At 38.1% G+C, this 18,918-nt stretch overlaps 1 protein-coding gene across 3 annotated transcripts in view; it reads left to right on the top strand.

Annotated features, from left to right (window-relative positions):
• Nucleotides 1-18,918, top strand: part of ZNF385D (zinc finger protein 385D) — a 445,996-nt gene that overhangs the window by 415,569 nt on the left and 11,509 nt on the right. For all 3 annotated transcript variants that reach the window (XM_075052162.1, XM_075052170.1, XM_075052177.1), the window contains one exon: nucleotides 18,315-18,548. In XM_075052162.1, the coding sequence (XP_074908263.1) occupies nucleotides 18,315-18,548 (234 nt within the window). The remainder of the gene's footprint in view (nucleotides 1-18,314; nucleotides 18,549-18,918) is intronic.

Genomic DNA, 18,918 nt, shown 5'->3' with positions numbered 1-18,918 from the left:
CACCAACTCTCAACAACAAAACCGAAAAAAGAAAACCTTACAGAAAGTAGGCTTGACACATTTCTGTCAAGAAGCTCAGAGTTCAGTGAGTATGTCCCTTAAAATGAGCAAGGACATCCCTCTGTCACCGAGTGCTGAAGTGGCTCACCACCTCTGGAGCACTGGGAAAAAAAAAACAACAAACCACTTTCTTCAATGCGTGGTATAGAAGGAGGCTGATGTTCCAAACTGCACCATACCCGTGTGCTGGTTTTTTTGAAACAGTGGTTTACAATATCACAGTCAATACTTCAGTCTGAAAAGTCAGGAAATAAATACTGTAGGTATTACTACTATGGCTATTCAGGCAGTTTGAAATTTTGTCTTAAACTTGGTTAAAAGGTCAGAGGTATTCAAATATAGAAGGGTTAACTCTTGCTGTCATGTATGTGGACAGGAGTGCTTGAAGTAAAACAGAGAGGAAAACAGGCAAGCTGATCCATTAATATAAAACCAGACAAAAATGTAGTTATTTAAAACAACAAATGTTTTTTCTTCATACAGGTAAACAATTTAATATTTCACACAGTAGGCAGTGAGGTGTGTCCTTGACATATGGATTCACAAATGGAGCTGCTGTATACTACTTACTATCACATTTTATTACAAAGGTTTTAGCATCAACATGGTACATGTTCAAAATGCTAAAAGTGTACCTTAACAGGAGGTGAAAATCACTGTCACTGGCTGAAAACTGTCTTTCTTGCACAGCAAACTGCACTGGGGAGGCAGTAAAGATTCTTTTGCAATATTAAAGCATCATGGTTTGTGTGCATGCGTGTGTGTATGTTTAACTGTGTATAAAATAATGCAGCATCCTAGACTGTGCAGCTGGAGTGGGCATTCTTAAAACAAATGACTCCATGCTAAGGACCTATAGAGCTCTTGGTGATAAGGATTTACTAAAGTGAAATTGTGGCTAATCAATTTTTCTGTGAACTTCTCTGTAAGATTTATGTTTGGAACTCATAGTAGTAATTGTAGACCAAACCTGGGGCTTTTCACCTTGAATTTCTTTGAATTTATTTGGTCTGGCAGATCTGGATTTCAATCCAGTCACATTTGCAGGGAGGGGGAGAAAGAACTGAGGAAACGCTGAAGGGGTTCCAGTCCCCTGTTAGTGCCATGGCATCCAGGAAGAACATTCTTGGTTATGTGATATAGGAGTGATTATGCAGTTCTTCTCATCATCTGGATGAAAAATCCTCTGACCCAAAACATCCCTTATGTCTCTATACCTCTAGTTTTGTACAGGTCTGTCATGGTTTAACCCCAGCCAGCAACTAAGCACCACACAGCTGCTCACTCACTCCGCCCCCACCCAGTGGGATGGGGGAGAAAATCAGGAAAAGAATTAAAACTCGTGAGTTGAGATAAGAACGGTTTAATAGAACAGAAAAGAAGAAACTAATAATGATAACACCAATAAAATGACAACAGCAATAATAAAAGGATTGGAATGTACAAATGATGCGCAGGGCAATCGCTCACCACCTGCTGATCAACACTCCGCTAGTCCCCGAGCGGCGATTCCCCACTCCCACTTCCCAGTTCCTATATTAGATGTGACGTCCCATGGTATGGAATACACGGTTGGCCAGTTTGGGTCAGGTGCCCTGGCTGTGTCCTGTGCCAACTTCTTGTGCCCCTCCAGCTTTCTCACTGGCTGGGCATGAGAAGTGAAAAATCCTTGACTTTAGTCTAAACACTACTTAGCAACAGCTGAAAATATCAGTGGGATATCAACATTCTTCGCATACTGAACTCAAAACATAGCACTGTACCAGCTACTAGGAAGACAATTAACTCTATCCCAGCTGAAACCAGGACAAGGTCTGTTCCAAAATTGTAAGAGACCTCATTTAACTGCCATAACTGATGAGAATAGTTTTCATAAGATCTCATTGACTCTTTAGACATATTGCTCTGGAGTAGATGTTGCATTAAAGACCATCATTTTGGGCTGAAATTTTGTAAGCATAGTTCGCAAGATATTATTCTTATTATCTGATCTACACTGATGAAAGAGTTTTCATAGAAATTGGCATATTGCACATGCAAATCAATTTATGTTCCACATATGGAAAGTGGTAAAATTGTTTCCAAACCAGAGAAGTGTATTGCACAGTAATTAATGAATTTGTAAGATATCTGCACAATAGGTTGGACTGTTGGCTTTCCAGTTAGATATTCCAGATGCAAAGCTGTCTACTTCATACACGAATCAATGGTTCATGCAACCTAGTACATAAAACATCAGCCTACATTTGAATTTTGCTCTGTTCTCCATTTCCTAGTGGAGAGGCAGTTGGTATTAAAGCATCATCTGTGCATGAAGCTCAAGCTAGTCATCCATTGGTCCCAGCAGAACCCTTGTGTAAACAACATGAACAGAAACATGGACAAAAAAGTGCAAGTCTGACATTCAGGGTAAATTGAGTGAGAATTTTGCAAATTTGACAGGTGATTTAACAGCAGCTGCTGATACTGGTGATACAAGCCAGTGCAGTGCAAGACTTCGGTCATAAGGCAGAAGCCTATGAATTACTGAGCTGTTAGGCTGGGGAAAAAGAAGAGAAACTGAAAGGAAAAAGCATTAAAAGCCTTAAAGTTCAAAGGGAAAAAAAGCAATATATATATAGAAAAGATAAAGGGAAATTTTTTAAAGGCTGAGTAGATAAACTTTTGAGCTAAATATATGTTTCCAGTTTATAAGAACATTGCTGAGATATTTTTCATAATTTCCGAACTCATTTGATTTACTGTTGCTGATGCAAACATTACCTCTTAGAAGCTTGAAAGATCAAAAAAATATGTACCATTTGTTCCCCTCCATCGTGCATGCAGATTGGTTTTTTTATTGTATGGATGCTGGCATTATTTATTTTCTTTTTTTAGAAAAAACATCATTGAAGCATTTGTTTTGGAAAAAACACATATAAAGAACTACATGGACTTTGCTAACAGGTACGAGAAATTATATTTAAGAAAAGGTAGGTCACAATTTAGGCCTAAAGGTATTGTCATCCTCCCTTAAATTCAACTGGTTAATTCCAGTAATTATAATCCGATGTACAAGAATATGTGGAAAGACAAAAACACACAATTTTTGTGGAAGGGATCTATTGCAAAATCCAATTTTTGAGACTTTTTCATAGACTTTGCTGTTGCAAGAACAATTTATCTTGTTCCATTCTTGGTGCTACATATAGAAGAATTCTGATTTGTGGTCTCAACCTGCATTTGAACAAACAAGCAGAGTAACCAGGGCTCTGGTACTGTAAATTCAGCCCATAGTGATAGGGGAGTGCAATCACTCCTAGTGATTGCTTTGGGGAGGACTTGATTGTGTCATGTCTTAAACCAGTATTACCAGTGGCAAACTTAGCAGAATTACTGCAGTAAACTATCATACTAAATCAGCAAAAGTGAGATCATACAAAGTATTTCTCTAGTTTTAGTGATTACTGTTGATAAGAATTAAGGAATGTTTTAGGTCATGAAATGCATTCAGAGAATAACTTGGCAGTCAGAGATATGATGTAATCGGCTCGCAAGAGACTTTCACCTATGTGGAATGGAATGAGAAGCCTGTTTTTTTATTTATAAACTATATCTTTGAGGGAAATATGCTAGATGGGTGTGCTCTATAAAACCTAGCAGGATTGATTTTGAAGATACTTTTTAAAAAACACTGATTATCCTAATATTTTGCTAAAACCTGCTTTTCCTGGGATGTCAATTGTTGTGTGGCAATTTTTCCAGTAGCCCTGTAGAGCGAAAAAGAGATCTTTGTCGGACTCATCTCATTTGGCACTGTGGCAGCTGCACATTTGGACTGATTAAAAGTTTTAATAAATTTAGATAAAAGAATTGATAATCAGCTATCCATCTGCAGATTTCTTGGCATTAGGCACAGATAGGTTAGATCTGCAATTCCCCTGTCCACATTGTCTATCCTTTTTAATTCTGACCTATCTGCTGACATTTGAAACAGCTGTTACAGCCTGAAGTCACAAGAAAAAAGATGTTACCAAGCATGGATGCTTTCCAGTCCGATCATATTTGTTTTTGTAGAATTAGCGAAAGACTTAAGTCTGCAGAGAGATACATTGATCAGTTGACTAAGTCGTGATTAACGCATTAGAAAAACCTGCTTGCTAAGTTCTCAAGTTCATGTGCTGAATGATTTAAAGCTATGACTGAGGGGAAAGAGGGAAAAGATCCATTCACAAACTTGCTTATGTGTTTGCAACGAACCTAGTGATGCAAACTATGCCATAGAAGAAATTGGAAGGTTGAAATCAGTATATACAGTTTTTCCATAGCTGGGCAAGTTCTCTGAGATTCTGCCTAAGACAACATGTTAGAAGAAATCCCATGTGCTGTCACAATCTTGCCTAAAATGGGGCTGGAATGTCAGTTATTGTGGACTATGTCTTTAGATCCTGAAAGAGCAAAGACTAGAAGGCATTTTAATCCAGATCATCTTTTCTGGAATCACTAAACCCTGTTGTCAATGAAGTGTAAGAGGTTACAGCCTGATGAAGACAATGATGATGATTACATATTGAAATGGACAGTAAGTGGATTTTCAGTGGTTTCTTGCTAGCTTATTATATGAGGGTTTTTATTGGCTTTTCCCATAAGTACAAAAGTAAACAGACAAGACATAAAAGGTCACACAAAAATATATAATAAATGTTATGGGAAAGAAACCCCAACCACTAGAATTTATTTCCCTTAAAAAAAAAAAAAAAAAAATCCAGTTGGAAGGAAAAGTAAATAGGAAGCCTTGCCAGTTGCTTGCTTTCAAGATTTCCATTTTGACTTTTCTACCCTTACTTGGTTTCAAGCTGCCTTTGTAAGTGCTATGGATGGTTAGCAACTTAATATTTAAAATATAGCCCTAAAAGGTGAAGAGCTTAAGAGGCAGTTATATCTTTGAGGTCTGCTTATATTAAAAAAGCACTCAATGCTTTTCTTTTGTAACTAATGGTGGCTTCACTCTACCTCAATGAATTTTTAGCCTCACCATGTAAAATTGGGAAGTCTATTCTTCTTTGTACTATATTTCTAAGAGTTCTTTTATCATCTCAAAGCTGCATCATCTGCTGCATGTTGTAGCATTTGAAGTGTTGGAATATCACCTCAACTATACTTTACTAACAAGTATAGACTAAGGTTAGAAGGAGTGAAGGTTTTTGTTTTGATGTGGATTGTGTTTAGATTATTACACTGCTTACCTGCTGGAACTTGACCTTAATTTCTTACAAAAATGTCTGAAAGCTTTAAGAACAAGTTTATAAAAACATAGTTTTGGAGCACTGCTTGTCATCTGAGTTGTGATATTTATGACTGACTTACGGACTCTCCATTCTGATGGAGATTACTGCTGATGCAAAATATGCTTTGCTGATGCATTACTGATGATGCAAAGTACATTTTCCAGACTGAATGAGTTCAGTCATGTCTACCCTGATTTTCAGCTACCTTTTGTCACCACAATTCTTTTGAGGAGAAGTAGATATTCAAGTGTTTATCCAGTGTGATTTCCTGTTATGGAAATGAAAGATGGAACTGTCTTCTGTTCTATGTATGTGTGAACAATGCACAGCCATTACAAATCTTGCTTTTACTTTTACCTGGACATGCAAGAGATCAGGTTTCTGTGTGCTATACAGTAAATAGACTTGGGAAGCACAGTACAGTAGCTTTCTGGAAAAACTGGTGGAAGGCTTATTTTGAAGCCAAATTACTTGTAAAATATTTGTTTTAATGTTCTATATTGTAAATATGATATATTTGCATTGGACTAGTATAATTATTTTCATACTAATTTCACATTTTTTAATTTGTGAAGGAGGGGAGACAATGTGTAGCCCTTTGAAGAGGAGGGAGGCAGCAAGGTTTTTGCAAATGGTTTCATGGTAGCAGAAGCCTGGATTTGTTGCTTTGGGCATTTTTCCCACTTTCTTGTTTTCCATTTTACCAAAAAATCTTACAGTTGTACAAGTGTATGCATTTTTCTCATGGTCATGGTTCAAGACATCTGATGATCTATAGATGCACTTAATCTACAGTTCAGAGGCTTAGAGAGGGGGGAACTAGTATTCTCTTTTCTGGTCAATTTACAGTTTTTTGCTCCCACTCACCAAAAAAAAAATTTAAAAATCTATATAGATATATCTCCTAAGACTGTAGCTAAAGTACCACTATAATCAATTGGCTTACAAGGTCACAACTGATGCAGGTTTTCTGAAGGAGTGCTAAGCAAGCTCTCTACCTGCCTGCCAAAAGGCTAATGCATAAATGTTACGTAAGGAAACTCTTTGTGCAAGTGTTGGCCAAATTCTTTACATTGTGAATTAATCATTTCTAGTTTTCATAAATGAAAACACTGAAATTATCTAAAAAGGCCGAAACCTGCATTTCATAGTGTATATTGCCATTTCAGGGACTGGCATATTTGAAGTTTTGTTTCAGAATGTTCTTGTCCTGGATGCTGCAGAAGATGAAGGGTGTTCACATATTTGTTGTTGCAGCTGCTGTTATTCTGCTAATGCAGTCATACTACAACTGCTTTCCAAGATTTCTGAAAGCTAACACAAACAATTAGGCTCTTAATTCCATATTTTTCATCTAATAACTTTTTTTTAAAAAAGTGCAGCAGTTTTCCCCTGAAAAATTTTAAAAACTTAATGTTATTATTTGCTAGATATTAAGGAGGTGTAAGCAAGAGGAGATAAAATACGCTTTACATCATAGAAACCCCCAGCCCTCCAGCAATCCCCCAGACTTTACACAGAATTATTCTGGATTATTGGTTTTAATTGTGTGCTGTAGCTGCTACTGTTTTTCCCTGTTCTCTGTGTATTCTGCTTCTCAATAGGTCTTTGAACAGGAATTGAGATAAGATCTGATGGCATTACAGAAGTGCTAAAAATATTACTTTTTATGAGGCAAAAGTGGATTTTAAAGAAAAGTCACTGATGCTAAGCTGAGTAAAGGTGTGGCTGTGGAATGGTGATCTGATTGTTGCAGATGTGTGATACTTCAAACCTGCATGTTCATGAACAAATAATTATATGGCTGAAAGGCTCTTGAGGCAGGCAAATTGCACCTATTCACCTAGACACTGTGTAAACATGAATATGAAAAATACATTCAGTTATTCATAAAATAGCTGCAAATAAGGGCAACTTTCAAATATCTGGGCTTATATTGTTGCTTTCATGGACTCTTATTCATATATTTTTCTCTGTTACAGTGTACATGGGAGAGAGATATGACACAATGAAAACTAAGGAACCAGCAGTATAGTATATGACACTCCTAAAGAGAACTTTTATTTTCTCCCTTTCTCTTTTCTAAGAGCTAATGCCAGGTCCAAATGATGTCAGATCTACTGATGTCCGAATAACTGTCATGTACAAGAAAGGAAAAAAATTTAACAGAGGGAGCTAGGGTATGATCTTGTAAGTGGTGTAGTATTTGCAGCCGCATTTAGAAGGGAAGCTGAAACCACGTTTGTTGCTACTGTGTTATGTTGTTAGGGAAAGAACTGCATACAAAGGAAAATGTGGCACATGTAGAGAATGACAATTTGGATTTACGAAAGAAATTAATAAAAAACTGTAATTATGCTCATTAATATCGTCCCCTGTGGGAAAAAAAAAAGTGAAAAGACTGACCATTACAAAAATAACACAAACAGTTTGCAATTATTAGCAGCCCTGCTTCTGTTGCATAGGGCTGTTTTCTTCAAATGTCCCTCCATGACATTTCTTCTGAACAGATTGTAGCTCTCACTTTGCCTATGACTAATTGCCTAAGAATCACACCACTTACAACCTAGCTACCTTCACTCAACATGACAGAACTTTTGACTTTGCAAGTATTGGACAAAAGCTTCCAACAAATTAACTATGTCACTATGAGTATTAATGTATGTCACTTTTAGTTTTCCAGATAACATACGCCTTTAGTATCAGCCTTAGAAGAGAATGTATAAGAAAAGGCCAAAGCATAGCAAGAATTAAATGCCTCATCTGAGATCCTGCAAATGTTTGCTAAAGCTAGTCTTGTGCTGCCGTTTTGATGCTAATTTTCATTAATATGCAGCTGCTCTCTTCTTCTGTCACTGCAAACTAAGAGCAGTCATTTCCGTATTAAGGTCTATTCTGCTAGCTTTGTGTCCTAAAATACAAACCCATAATTGTTTTATGTGTATATTATGTGTATCAAATAATATATTTGATTCTATAAGCTTTGAAACTAGGAGTGATATCTATGAATGGTGCCATTATGAAATGCATTTGTGACTTTCACTGTTCCCTTGTGTGCAGAAGACTTTATATAATTTACCAGAACAGCTTTGGGCTAGGAAAGCATCACTTCCATTTTGCTTCTGTAGAGAGCTTGCCTGATAAAATTATGATATTGACTAGATAAACATCCCAAACAGCAAAGCACTGATAACCTCTCTGCTAGGTATGTGTGGATGGTGCCACAAAGTGCCACTGGAAGAGATGAAGAGTTGTTTCAGACTCTCCTGACAAAGAGAAAATTTGATGAGAGGGAACTCACTAAATTACAGAAGTAGACAGGTTTCTCTTGCTCTTTGCTTAGTTCCAGGACCATCCAGCCAACCTCACTGTAGTTTACTTAACATGTTTCTTCTGCCAGCTACTGTAATTAGACTAATAGTTCAGTTGGTAGCAGGCTGCCTGAAGGTGAAGACTGACATGTGATAGTCAATGCAGACTGCTGGTGTTGCACAAAATAATTGTTGTATTTAAAAAAGTAAGAAAAATCAAAACAAAACCTGTAAATCATTCCAAAAACTATGATGACAGCAAGCTATTTAAAAATTGTTGGTCTGGATTATCTGTGCAACTCTCTGTAAACCTCATTCAATGTCTTTAAGTGTAATGATGACACAGGGTGTTTCATAAGCCCGTTGTTCCAGTCCTAGCCCAGAAGTGACCCACAGTGGGTTGGAGAGGGGAAGGAGTAGAAGGGATGCAGGCAATAGTAGGAAGATTTAGATGATGGAACCTGCTGGAGATGTAAGAGCAAGTTAAATAGCTGGTCATAGTAACTGCAGCTGTGCGTAGTAAAAGATCCTTTCACAGACTCTCTGGAAATTGCAAGAGATTTCCTTTCCCTGGCATCAATTGGATGCTACTCTTGGGATGCACCTGTCAACTTATGAAACGTTACCAACAGTACGTGATCAGCCAAAGGAAAAATTCCTTGTAAAAGTATTGGACTGAAAAGGACTGCTAACAATCTAAATGGGATAGCAGAAAAGTCAAAACACTTCTTTAGTCTAAAGATTAAGAATAATAACACTATCATCTCCCATTCTGTTCTCTCATCAATTCCTTGTGAAATTTGTTCCTCCAAAATTTGGGTGTTTGGTATCTCCACTACTTAGGGAAGAGCAGGTGGTTGTAAGAAAGCCATTGCTGATCAGTCCACAGAACACATCTGCTACAGGCTCTACTTACGGGACACTCCAAGACAGATGTCTGAAAGAATACATGTCTTCTCACTGCTTTCCCTGACTTCACTCCACTGAATGAAAGTTATACAGTTACAACAGATACTTGTACATCTTCTGACAATTCCTATATTAGACACAACATTAGTTTATTGCCAAAACCAGATTTACTAGCTCAGTGCTCTCCAGTAAAGGAAGTAAGCTGCTGTAAAGGGAATAGCTTTAATTATTCCTGGATTCAAGACAGGAGAATGCCATGAAGTATTACACGTATGAGGGCAGTCAGAAGCCAGAGTTCTCAGAAATTCTGAGTTGGATTCCAGTTATTTTAATTTACTTCTAGGTTCTAGGACTATAAATCTGATTTGAAACCTACAGTTTAGGTGGAGGTTTTAAAGAGGACATTCAACTTGCTTAAGATGCAAAAACAATTGACTCCCTGCTTAAAATGGAGAGCGATCCTGTTCAATCTGCACTGCAGTGCACTCATTCTTTCCTTGTTCCATTTGATTAATGAAAGCAATGCATTTTCTCTCCTTCTGCCAGTGATTAATACTTCTCCACGCTTCTTTGTGTTTGGTGGCAGATTGCTGGGGGGAGAAATTCCACAGTAAATTGTTTTTAATATCAAGTTTTAAATAGGCTTTGCCAGCCTGCTTGTTTTGTGAAAAATACTTCTCGGCCTCCAGTAGCGTATAGCCTGGACTGTGTCTGCTCTACGTTTCTGTTAAAGAGAAGGGGAGTTTAGGAGACCCCCTTTCAAAGCTCACTTCCATCACTGCAGCTGATAGTATAAGGTGAAAGAGAACAGCTTGGCTGCTGCTTCCTTCCCCATGTCTGCAGGGCAGGCATGTGGGGGCAGCAGGAGTAGCAGGCAGGGACTGAATCATAGTTATGTACTGGCCTCGGTAACAGCAATTTGTTCTTCTAGGTACATGAAGACTTGAGTCGAGTCTTTAACTTGAGTTAAAGCCCTAATGGGTGTTTGGGTAGGGGAGGGTAGTATTTTGAAGCCATTGCTGTTAGTGACACAGACAAAAGTTGCTCCCTGAATTCACTTTGGGGAAGTACTGCCTCCAGTACTGGCTAGGTATAATTCATATCACCTAGACCTTGGTGGTGAGGCAGGGCCTATTTTTAAATAGTATTTTGGACTACTGTCTACAGTAGTGATTCACACGGTGCCAAGGGTGTTCCTGGACATGGGAATGCAACCATCCATTCATTTCCACTGCTATAGCTGTCTCTGGATGACTTCTGGCCAAAGCTGAATCTCCCAGATATCCCTGGGCAGAGTCTCTAGTTCAATACGAGCCAAGGAGCAACAGGCGGTTCGTGTGCAGCTGACCTGTTTCAGAGGATAAGAGGGTTTAATAATATGGATGGGGACTGCTGTGCACATGTTGGCCTCCATGCTGCAGAAAGGTACATTCAAGGCAAATTCATTTTACTGTAGTATATCTTACAGAACCTTTTTCTTTAGTGGGCTTTTAGCTTTTGCGGAATTGTTTTCAATTCCTTGTTTTTTACTAGTGGTAAACTCAACTGATGCTCAATTTTTGCTCATGCATTAAAATTAACTACAAATATATTTTTGATTGTGTTTGCTTTTAGTTAGAAGTTGGGAAATGCATACTGAAGCATGTGCAGATGTAAAACTAGTGGCAGTTTGCCAGCGTAGCCTTTGATGTTGCCAAGCATGAGAGACCTATGTATAGGATAATACAGCTTTCCTGCTATATATGTGATCAAACCACCGTGTGCACATTTTATTCCTTATCTTAAAAGCAATGTTTTACAGTGCAGCCTCCAAAATAAAAATGTAACTATCGAACTGAAATCTAGGACCCTGCCTTATGTATAACCTTCAAGTTAGAGCCGAAATAGAAAATGTGTTACTTTAGCAGGGCCCCTGAGACCACAACCTGCAAAAATCCTCTTCGCGCTTGACTGTGAGTTCCACCCTTTAAACAAACACTTTGTCCTGGTTTCAAATTGAATTTTTCACTACACAAATCTCATTAATTAAATGGCAAGAGCAGCTTCAGCCAGCGACCTGTTCTTCCCCCTGCAGCTCTATGTGCAGGGACCCTTTCACTCGTAGCTGGTGAAAGCTTTTTGTCTTCTGCCTGGCTGAGGAGAAATCTATAGCATAGAACGGACGGCTCAGCGCCCAAACCCTGTCGTCACCGAGAGTTGCTTAAAATAACTTGAAAAATAAATGGTTTCTCCTCATCGTCTCCTTTCCTTCAGTCACGTTTTTGTCAGCTACATTTGCCCGAGAACCCAAAACTCGGACGCAGTGTGACATTCCCCTACCTTCCTCCTTCCTTTTCCACAGGCCTTTTACCCCCAGCTGTTGCTGTTGCTGCCAGCTCTGTTCAATTAACCTCAACAGGAATGCAGTCATCCCTCTGCAGTTAATCCTGTTCAAGATTAATGAACTGTGCTTTAAACCAAGGGAACTGCTAGTAAAAATGAGGTATAATTTCATTAGAAAAATTGTGTACTGCTAATTAATGAAGAAGGTCATTTTAGGACTTAGCAGAATTGAGTTTAACTGGAGGAAAAATATCCACAGAGCAAATATGTGAAGTTTCCGACTTTCTCTTCAATCTCGCTTTCTCTGTGGACACCTTGTGTCACCAAACGTCCTGGTTTCTGTCTCCCTCCCATCAGGTCACCACCAAGGCATGTCACCGGGAAGCATGGAGTAGAGGCAGCAGTAAAATGAGGCCACTTTTTGTGGAGCCATTTGTTTCTTCATCTTTTGCTTCTGAGTGATGAACGCTGTGTATAATGTAATTTATTTAAGTGTTAAAAAACAGGGAGCCGTCAAAATACTGAGGTCATAGCTTCTCCAGTTACAAACCAAGAAAATTCCTGGTATTTGGCTTTCATGCTGGTCCTGGGAAAGTTTGCAGTCCTTCACTTTCTCAGTAGTGCTTGTTCTGTACATTGGAGCAAAGGCTCGGGTGATACCTTAGATACGTTTAGCCTTTCACTTTCTGGATATCAAAAGCAATCACAGTGGACATCTAGACAAAACAAAGTAACAAGGAACTTTAGCAAAAAAGTGACTGACAAGCCAGGGCAGTGACAGGGGAAGGGAGACGAAACAGGTGAATAGCTGGTGTTTAAAAAACAAGATCAGAAAAGGCAGCTCATCAAAAATTTTCAAATTCTGTTCCTGTTTGGTCATACACAGCTTTGTTTATTACTTCAGAGCTCCTGACTCTTCCATTATGGCATATTAATTAGTATCCATGCTGTAAAAGATCAGGTAAATATCATGATTTCCAATATTTCATGTTGCTTCACTGAAGGAGGTCTTATCATACCGTAATGATTTACACAACTGTCAATTCAGATGTTTTGATCTTTTATACCAAAAACCCCTGTGATGTACGGCACTTAACTCTCTAAACCATGCTGTTGTAATTAGTTTTTTCTTACAAAAAAATTACATGGGTTCTTCTAAGTTCAAAAATATACTTCTGACTCTCCAAGAAAAAGATACCCATTCTGGGAAGGATATATCTATAAAAAATAGATTGAATCCAGGGTTTGAATGTAAAACTAAGTCTAATGACTGGAATTTTTATAATATGATACCAAAAGAATTTTCTGTACAATATATAGTAATAGGCCAAATATCCACCAACCACAAAATATGCAAGTTTGTATTCTGCACATATAAAGGAGGAGAAGTCAATACATTTGAGTCAAAGTTCCTCAAAGTGTTTTGTTTAAGTGCCAGAGCCAGCCAATGTGCTAGCACACATGCTTATGTTTTAGCATATGAGTACAGAAAGTCCGCCAAGCATGAAAAAAAGTCAGTCACAGTTATTTTGGGGGTGGTGATTTGTTTTTGATATACTCCACCGTTACATTTATAGATTCAAAAGAAATTACATCTTTTCTTCAAATGTAATTACCACAGAGGACATGGAACATGGGATTTTCAAAGCAGCCCAAGGAAACTGAGGACCCTGTTCTTAGTAGGCAGGAAAATAATATGCCGAGACTCTTTTGAACATGCCAGTATCAAGCACCCGTACGGGAGCATTCTGTTACTTGATGTGGGCTTGCTATAAGTGAGCCAGCTGAAATGTTTTTGCAATACTAAGAGGTCTTATAGTATAGGGAAATATTTCATATCAAGTTCTGTTGGTCATGAGAAAGAATGTGCTTTCTAGTTTTGGGGGTGGGGCGGGGGTGGGGGGCGGGCATTGTTTGGGTTGGTTTTGTTTTTCCTGGACAGCATTATGGGCCAAATGCTCAATCCTTTTTTGTCAAAGGCAAAGGTTGATTTAAATGAGACCAGAATGCATGGGTATGTGCTAAATCAGATATTTTTAAATGCATGCCACTTGAAATTGCGGAAGAAAAAACACGCTTATAAATAGTTGTGATTTGTTTGAAGTCAGAGCACTTTTCTCTCTGTGGGTCTATTTATAGTTTCAGGATAAGAGATTCTTATGCTTAGTAGCAGGAACTGATGAGTGAGACTTTCACATACTCAGAAGAAAAACACGAGTTGTAATTTTCTGTTTCTTCAGCCTGAAGAAAATTCATGAGTCTTGTAGCTGGGATATAAAATTAATCCTGCTTAGTTAGGAGGACCTTAATCATACACCTGCAGTTTTCCACTTGAACTATGGTATCTGTAGTACCCAAAGGAGCCAGTTCTCACAGAATGTTTTTCATCTGGCTTTGTCTTCTTGTTAAAATAAATCTTTGATTTTGCCGGTGACCGAGATTAGATTTTAACGTAAGTTTTCTGTATTTTTAATTTTTATCCTGTTGCTATATTAAGACCAGGAACACAAATGGATTATTGCGAATCCTGAAGTGTTCCTTTTTTTTGCTGCTGGAGTCCAGTTCCATACAATATTAGCAATCAGCTTCTATGCCAAAGCCAAGCAGTGACAGTTGCAATAATGAATATTTGCTGCAGGCCACTGGTATGAAAATAGCACAGTACTGCAAGCCTGCGTCACCAGAAACAAATCTTCCATTTGACTGTGACTGAATTTACAGCTCGATTTTAGATCATTTGTTATTGAAATAGTTCTTAAAGCACTGTCATAATATAATGTTAAGAAATGCTGATTCAGTCTTCAAGGCATCAGTTCAAATGCCTTCCTACTCCTCTCTGATTGTTTGGGTTTTTTAATCCCTTATACCTTTAATGCTGTGGCCTGTATTTAGGGCACTGAACCGTCTACAGGCAGCAACACTGTAATGTATTCAAAGAGACACGTGCTCGTTAGGTTAGAAGTTCTGGTGAGAAGGGGATTTGAATTCCTTCTTTGTAAGCTTACTTGACAGCTTTTAGAATGTTTTCCCCTTAATTTCTGCAGATAATTTTAAAGTTTATCTGAGGAGGAGCAGCTTTGCATTTTTAAATGTGTTACAGCTTTTATGTGGTGAACTTGGATGGTTTTCTTGTATATGTTTTGATGTCATTAATGCATTTGCATTAGTGGAATATATAACGTATTAATATAGGGCAACTTTTGAAAGGTATATGAGCAGAATATATGCTCTGAACTTTGATATTTTTGTTAGTTGAAGAATATGCTGGTGACATTTACTGGTTTTAGTTTAATTTTTGTATACAATGCTGCTTTCACACATGCATCTCAAAATACCCTCAAAAGGACTAGGGTTTTCTTTTCACTTTAAAATGATTACGTGGTGAAATATTAGATCAGCATAGATATAGGAGGTCAGATATTTGAAGCAGAATAAAATCTGCAGTTATTTAAGTGGGGTTTTTTGTTCATTGCCTCAGGTTTTCCTATGGAAAATAAAGAAATTGTGATCTATATTTTGCTTATGGCAAAATACTGACCCTTGCACTGCAAAGCTGATAATGGTGATTGATGTACATATCTAATTTCCTGCAAGATTAGAATGAGTGCCAACCTTGCCATCAATCCTTAGAGAATGTTAATGTCTTCTTTCTCTTTTCCTTCCCTCTCGCTGGTGCTCTCTGCCCTCTGCCTTCCTTTTCACCAGGAAAGTACATTGGTTAGACCTACTACTCTACAGTAGTCCCAGAGCGGAGAAACTGAAGTTTTAAAAGCAGTGTTGTGTACTGCTGGGAGTGGGCTTTTGATGAAAATAATTTCACTGCAGCAACTTTCAATTTAAGGAAAGCCAACAGCAACACAGATTTTCTGGGATGGGAAAGGAGTGACTAGTTAAATGTATAATTTTGTGGACAGATCTACAAAGGCTTCATTTGCTCATCAGTTTCCCAACAAAAGGCTTAATATTTCAAAACAGTATTTTTCTTTTGAAACATTATTGTTGGTCTGTAAAAAATAATAAATAAGAACAGAATGTTCAGCAAGGTAACACCATTCCTTCTGCACCAGTATTTGACATCCCCAGTACCTCAGCACCCTCCAGACTCACTCTCGGGGAAAAAAAACCTTTGAGTAGACCTGGAGTGGGACCTTATTTTTGCTATATGCCACTTTAATGTCTGGCAGTATGTAGAATATTCACATCACAAACTCTGCTTTCTTGGTTTTATGAATAATAATTTTTAAAAACCCTTTGAGAGAATATATAGAAACATTAAAAAATACACAATGTATAGAAATTGATAAGACTTCAAATGTTCTATTCCACTGGCTGAAAGGGGATCATACCTGGGTTGCTCCTGCAGATATTTGTTCAGCCAGTTCCAAGTCCTCCAGCAGGCAACATTTCCAGATCTCTGCAGGTAGGCTATTCTCAGGCTTTACAAGCTTTAATATTAGAAAGAATTTCCTGTTATCTAATCTAAGTCTCTCTTGATGTAATCCAGTAGTCCTTGTCCTATTAGGAGGGATCAGGGAGGAGAGTTTATTTTCTTCTTTTTAGCTCCCTTCTACAGGTACGGAAAATGTTGTTGGTGTTTACCCTTCATCTTCCATATTCACAGTCCATGTTTTCAAAACCTCTAATTTGTTTTGGCTTCCTCCCTTGCAACCCCTCTCTCGTTGGTTTGTATTTGTATTGCTGCTGGATTAACAGCAAAGCAAGTAATTGTTAATTTTTGACGTTGCAGTCTCCAGACTGGACATTGGGCCTCTAGTGCTAATTAGAGGAGAAAAAGATACTTCATAAATCTTTCACTTTGCATTTTCAATATGGCGGGGACTTTTTTCATAACACGATGATATGAGATCTGTGTTCATCTTGTTATCTGCTACTGAAAGCTTTTTCTGAAAAACAAGCAAACAAACAAACAAACAAAGACAACAACACAAAATCAATCAAACAAAAAAGCCCTCCCCCAAAAGCAGTACTGGGGCTGTTGTTCTTCATCCTGTTTTAATAGATCAGATTAATCCTCCTGAGTGTGGATTCATGCAATTGCCTTCATTGAAAAGCATCTAATTTTCTAGACTGTTTCTCCAATGCATTAAAACTGTTTTGAATCATGTCTCTCAGTGTGTTTGTGCTTGCTCCCAGTTTGCTGTTGACTGCAAAGTTAATAGGTGTGTTCTTCATTAATGAAGTTGTTGAACGGTATTAGTCTGAAACACACCTCTGCGGCATCAGTTAGTTGTGTCCCTCCTGCACCACAGCACATACTGAGGTCTGTAAGCCGAAGAATTGTTATTTTGCCTATTCTAATAGATGGCAATGAATAAAGCATAGTACAGGTAGAGCACCACTAACACAAAGGGATGTATGAAACCAAAATGAGCTGTCTGTGTTGGAAAATATCCAGTTCCAGGAGTATCCCAGTAAAGTAACTAAGATGTCTTACAGGGGAAGCTGCTATTCAGTAGGCTTAATGGGACAATATACAACACTGCAAAGGCAGAACAGGTCCTGTCCCTTCTCTCCATTTCCTGTCCCTTACTTGCCAGCTTCTCCACTGGCTCCTTGCTGGATCTTACTGTCTTCTACCCTGCTAAGTACTTAACTACCAAATGATACTGCCATATCCGAATGTCATGTATATATTATTCAAACCATAATATCCTTGCGTATTTTCTCTCTCTTGGATTTGAAATCTACAGAAAACGCACAAGTTCTTTGATGCAAGCACTAGGTTTCCAAATAGATTTAGGTATATAACATGTTTGCAATTTTTCCAAACATACCACTGATACACAGATCAGAAATCTTATTGTTTGTGTAGGTCTCAGATATAGAATGTTGTATATTTAATTACTATTATTAGTATTAATAATTACTCTCATTCATTTAGTATTAGTTTTGGTTAGTATCAAGTGAAGTATCAATTTAACATTTTATTTTATCAGATATCAAGAATATACAATTATTTTCATTTTAGTTTTTTTAGTACAGAATGTTAAAACTTCAGCTTGGCTACTCAGCGTAATATTATGCAGTACTATGGCAGTTTATGCATCTGAAGTGCTGCATATAATTTTTAACTGCCTATTGTACTGGTAATTTACACAACCTCTTTTAGTGGATTATCTTTCAGTTGTACAGTACAGTCTCAATGACCTGTCTTTTCAGTTTATGAATTCTGTACTTACTGGGTGTTGTTAGCAGACTGCAGGAGACAGAATACATGGCATTTCAATACATGGGAGTACTGTATTTTGTAACCACACAAAATACAAAGAATAAGGTCAGGTTTGGTTCATTACCATTAGTCAAACCATCATCAGCATGATCTGGCTCTCTGTGTGGTTAAGGCATTAGGATGCAAACAAGCAAATGCCAAAGGTCACAACCTTTTTTTTTGTTGTTTCCTTCCATCTCCTCTCTTTGCCTACAGACATTACCACAGGGACACCAGCAATATCAACGATGACAACCGTGGAAATCCGGAAGAGCAGTGTTATGACAACTGAGATCACCTCTAAAGTGGAGAAAATCCCCACGACAGCCACTAGCAGCACCACATGCCCTTCCGTTGAGACTGAGGAAGAAAAAGCAAAAAGACTGCTGTACTGTTCACTATGCAAAGTTGCTGTCAACTCTGCCTCGCAGCTGGAGGCGCACAACAGTGGTGAGATGGAGCAGTGCTTGCTTTCTTCCTTTTTTTCCTTCTGTCTCAAGAGCTCTGCAATTATCTTCCCCTGAATAGATTAGATCTCTTGCAGCAGGGGACAAGGAGGTGGCAGAAAACTGGCAATTACATGGAATTCATTAACTATTAAAGAATAAAAATGACAGGCAAAGAGGCTTTCATAAAGGGGGAAGAAAGGAATTTTATTGCATGCAAGTTACCCATTTTCTTACATTTTAGCTTTTGCAGCTTCCAAACCTTATAGAGCTAAATGACAGCTCATGCTTCATTACCTTTGGTGTTCAGAGTTTGCATAGTTTTGTTTGTGCCAGCTAGCAAACTAAGTATGAATGCCATTAGTTTTGTTTGA

This window comes from Buteo buteo, chromosome 2, assembly GCF_964188355.1.
Source record: "Buteo buteo chromosome 2, bButBut1.hap1.1, whole genome shotgun sequence".
Lineage (NCBI taxonomy): Eukaryota > Metazoa > Chordata > Aves > Accipitriformes > Accipitridae > Buteo > Buteo buteo.
Note: the sequence above shows the minus strand (reverse complement) of the source record. Positions and strands in the feature narration are given on the sequence as shown.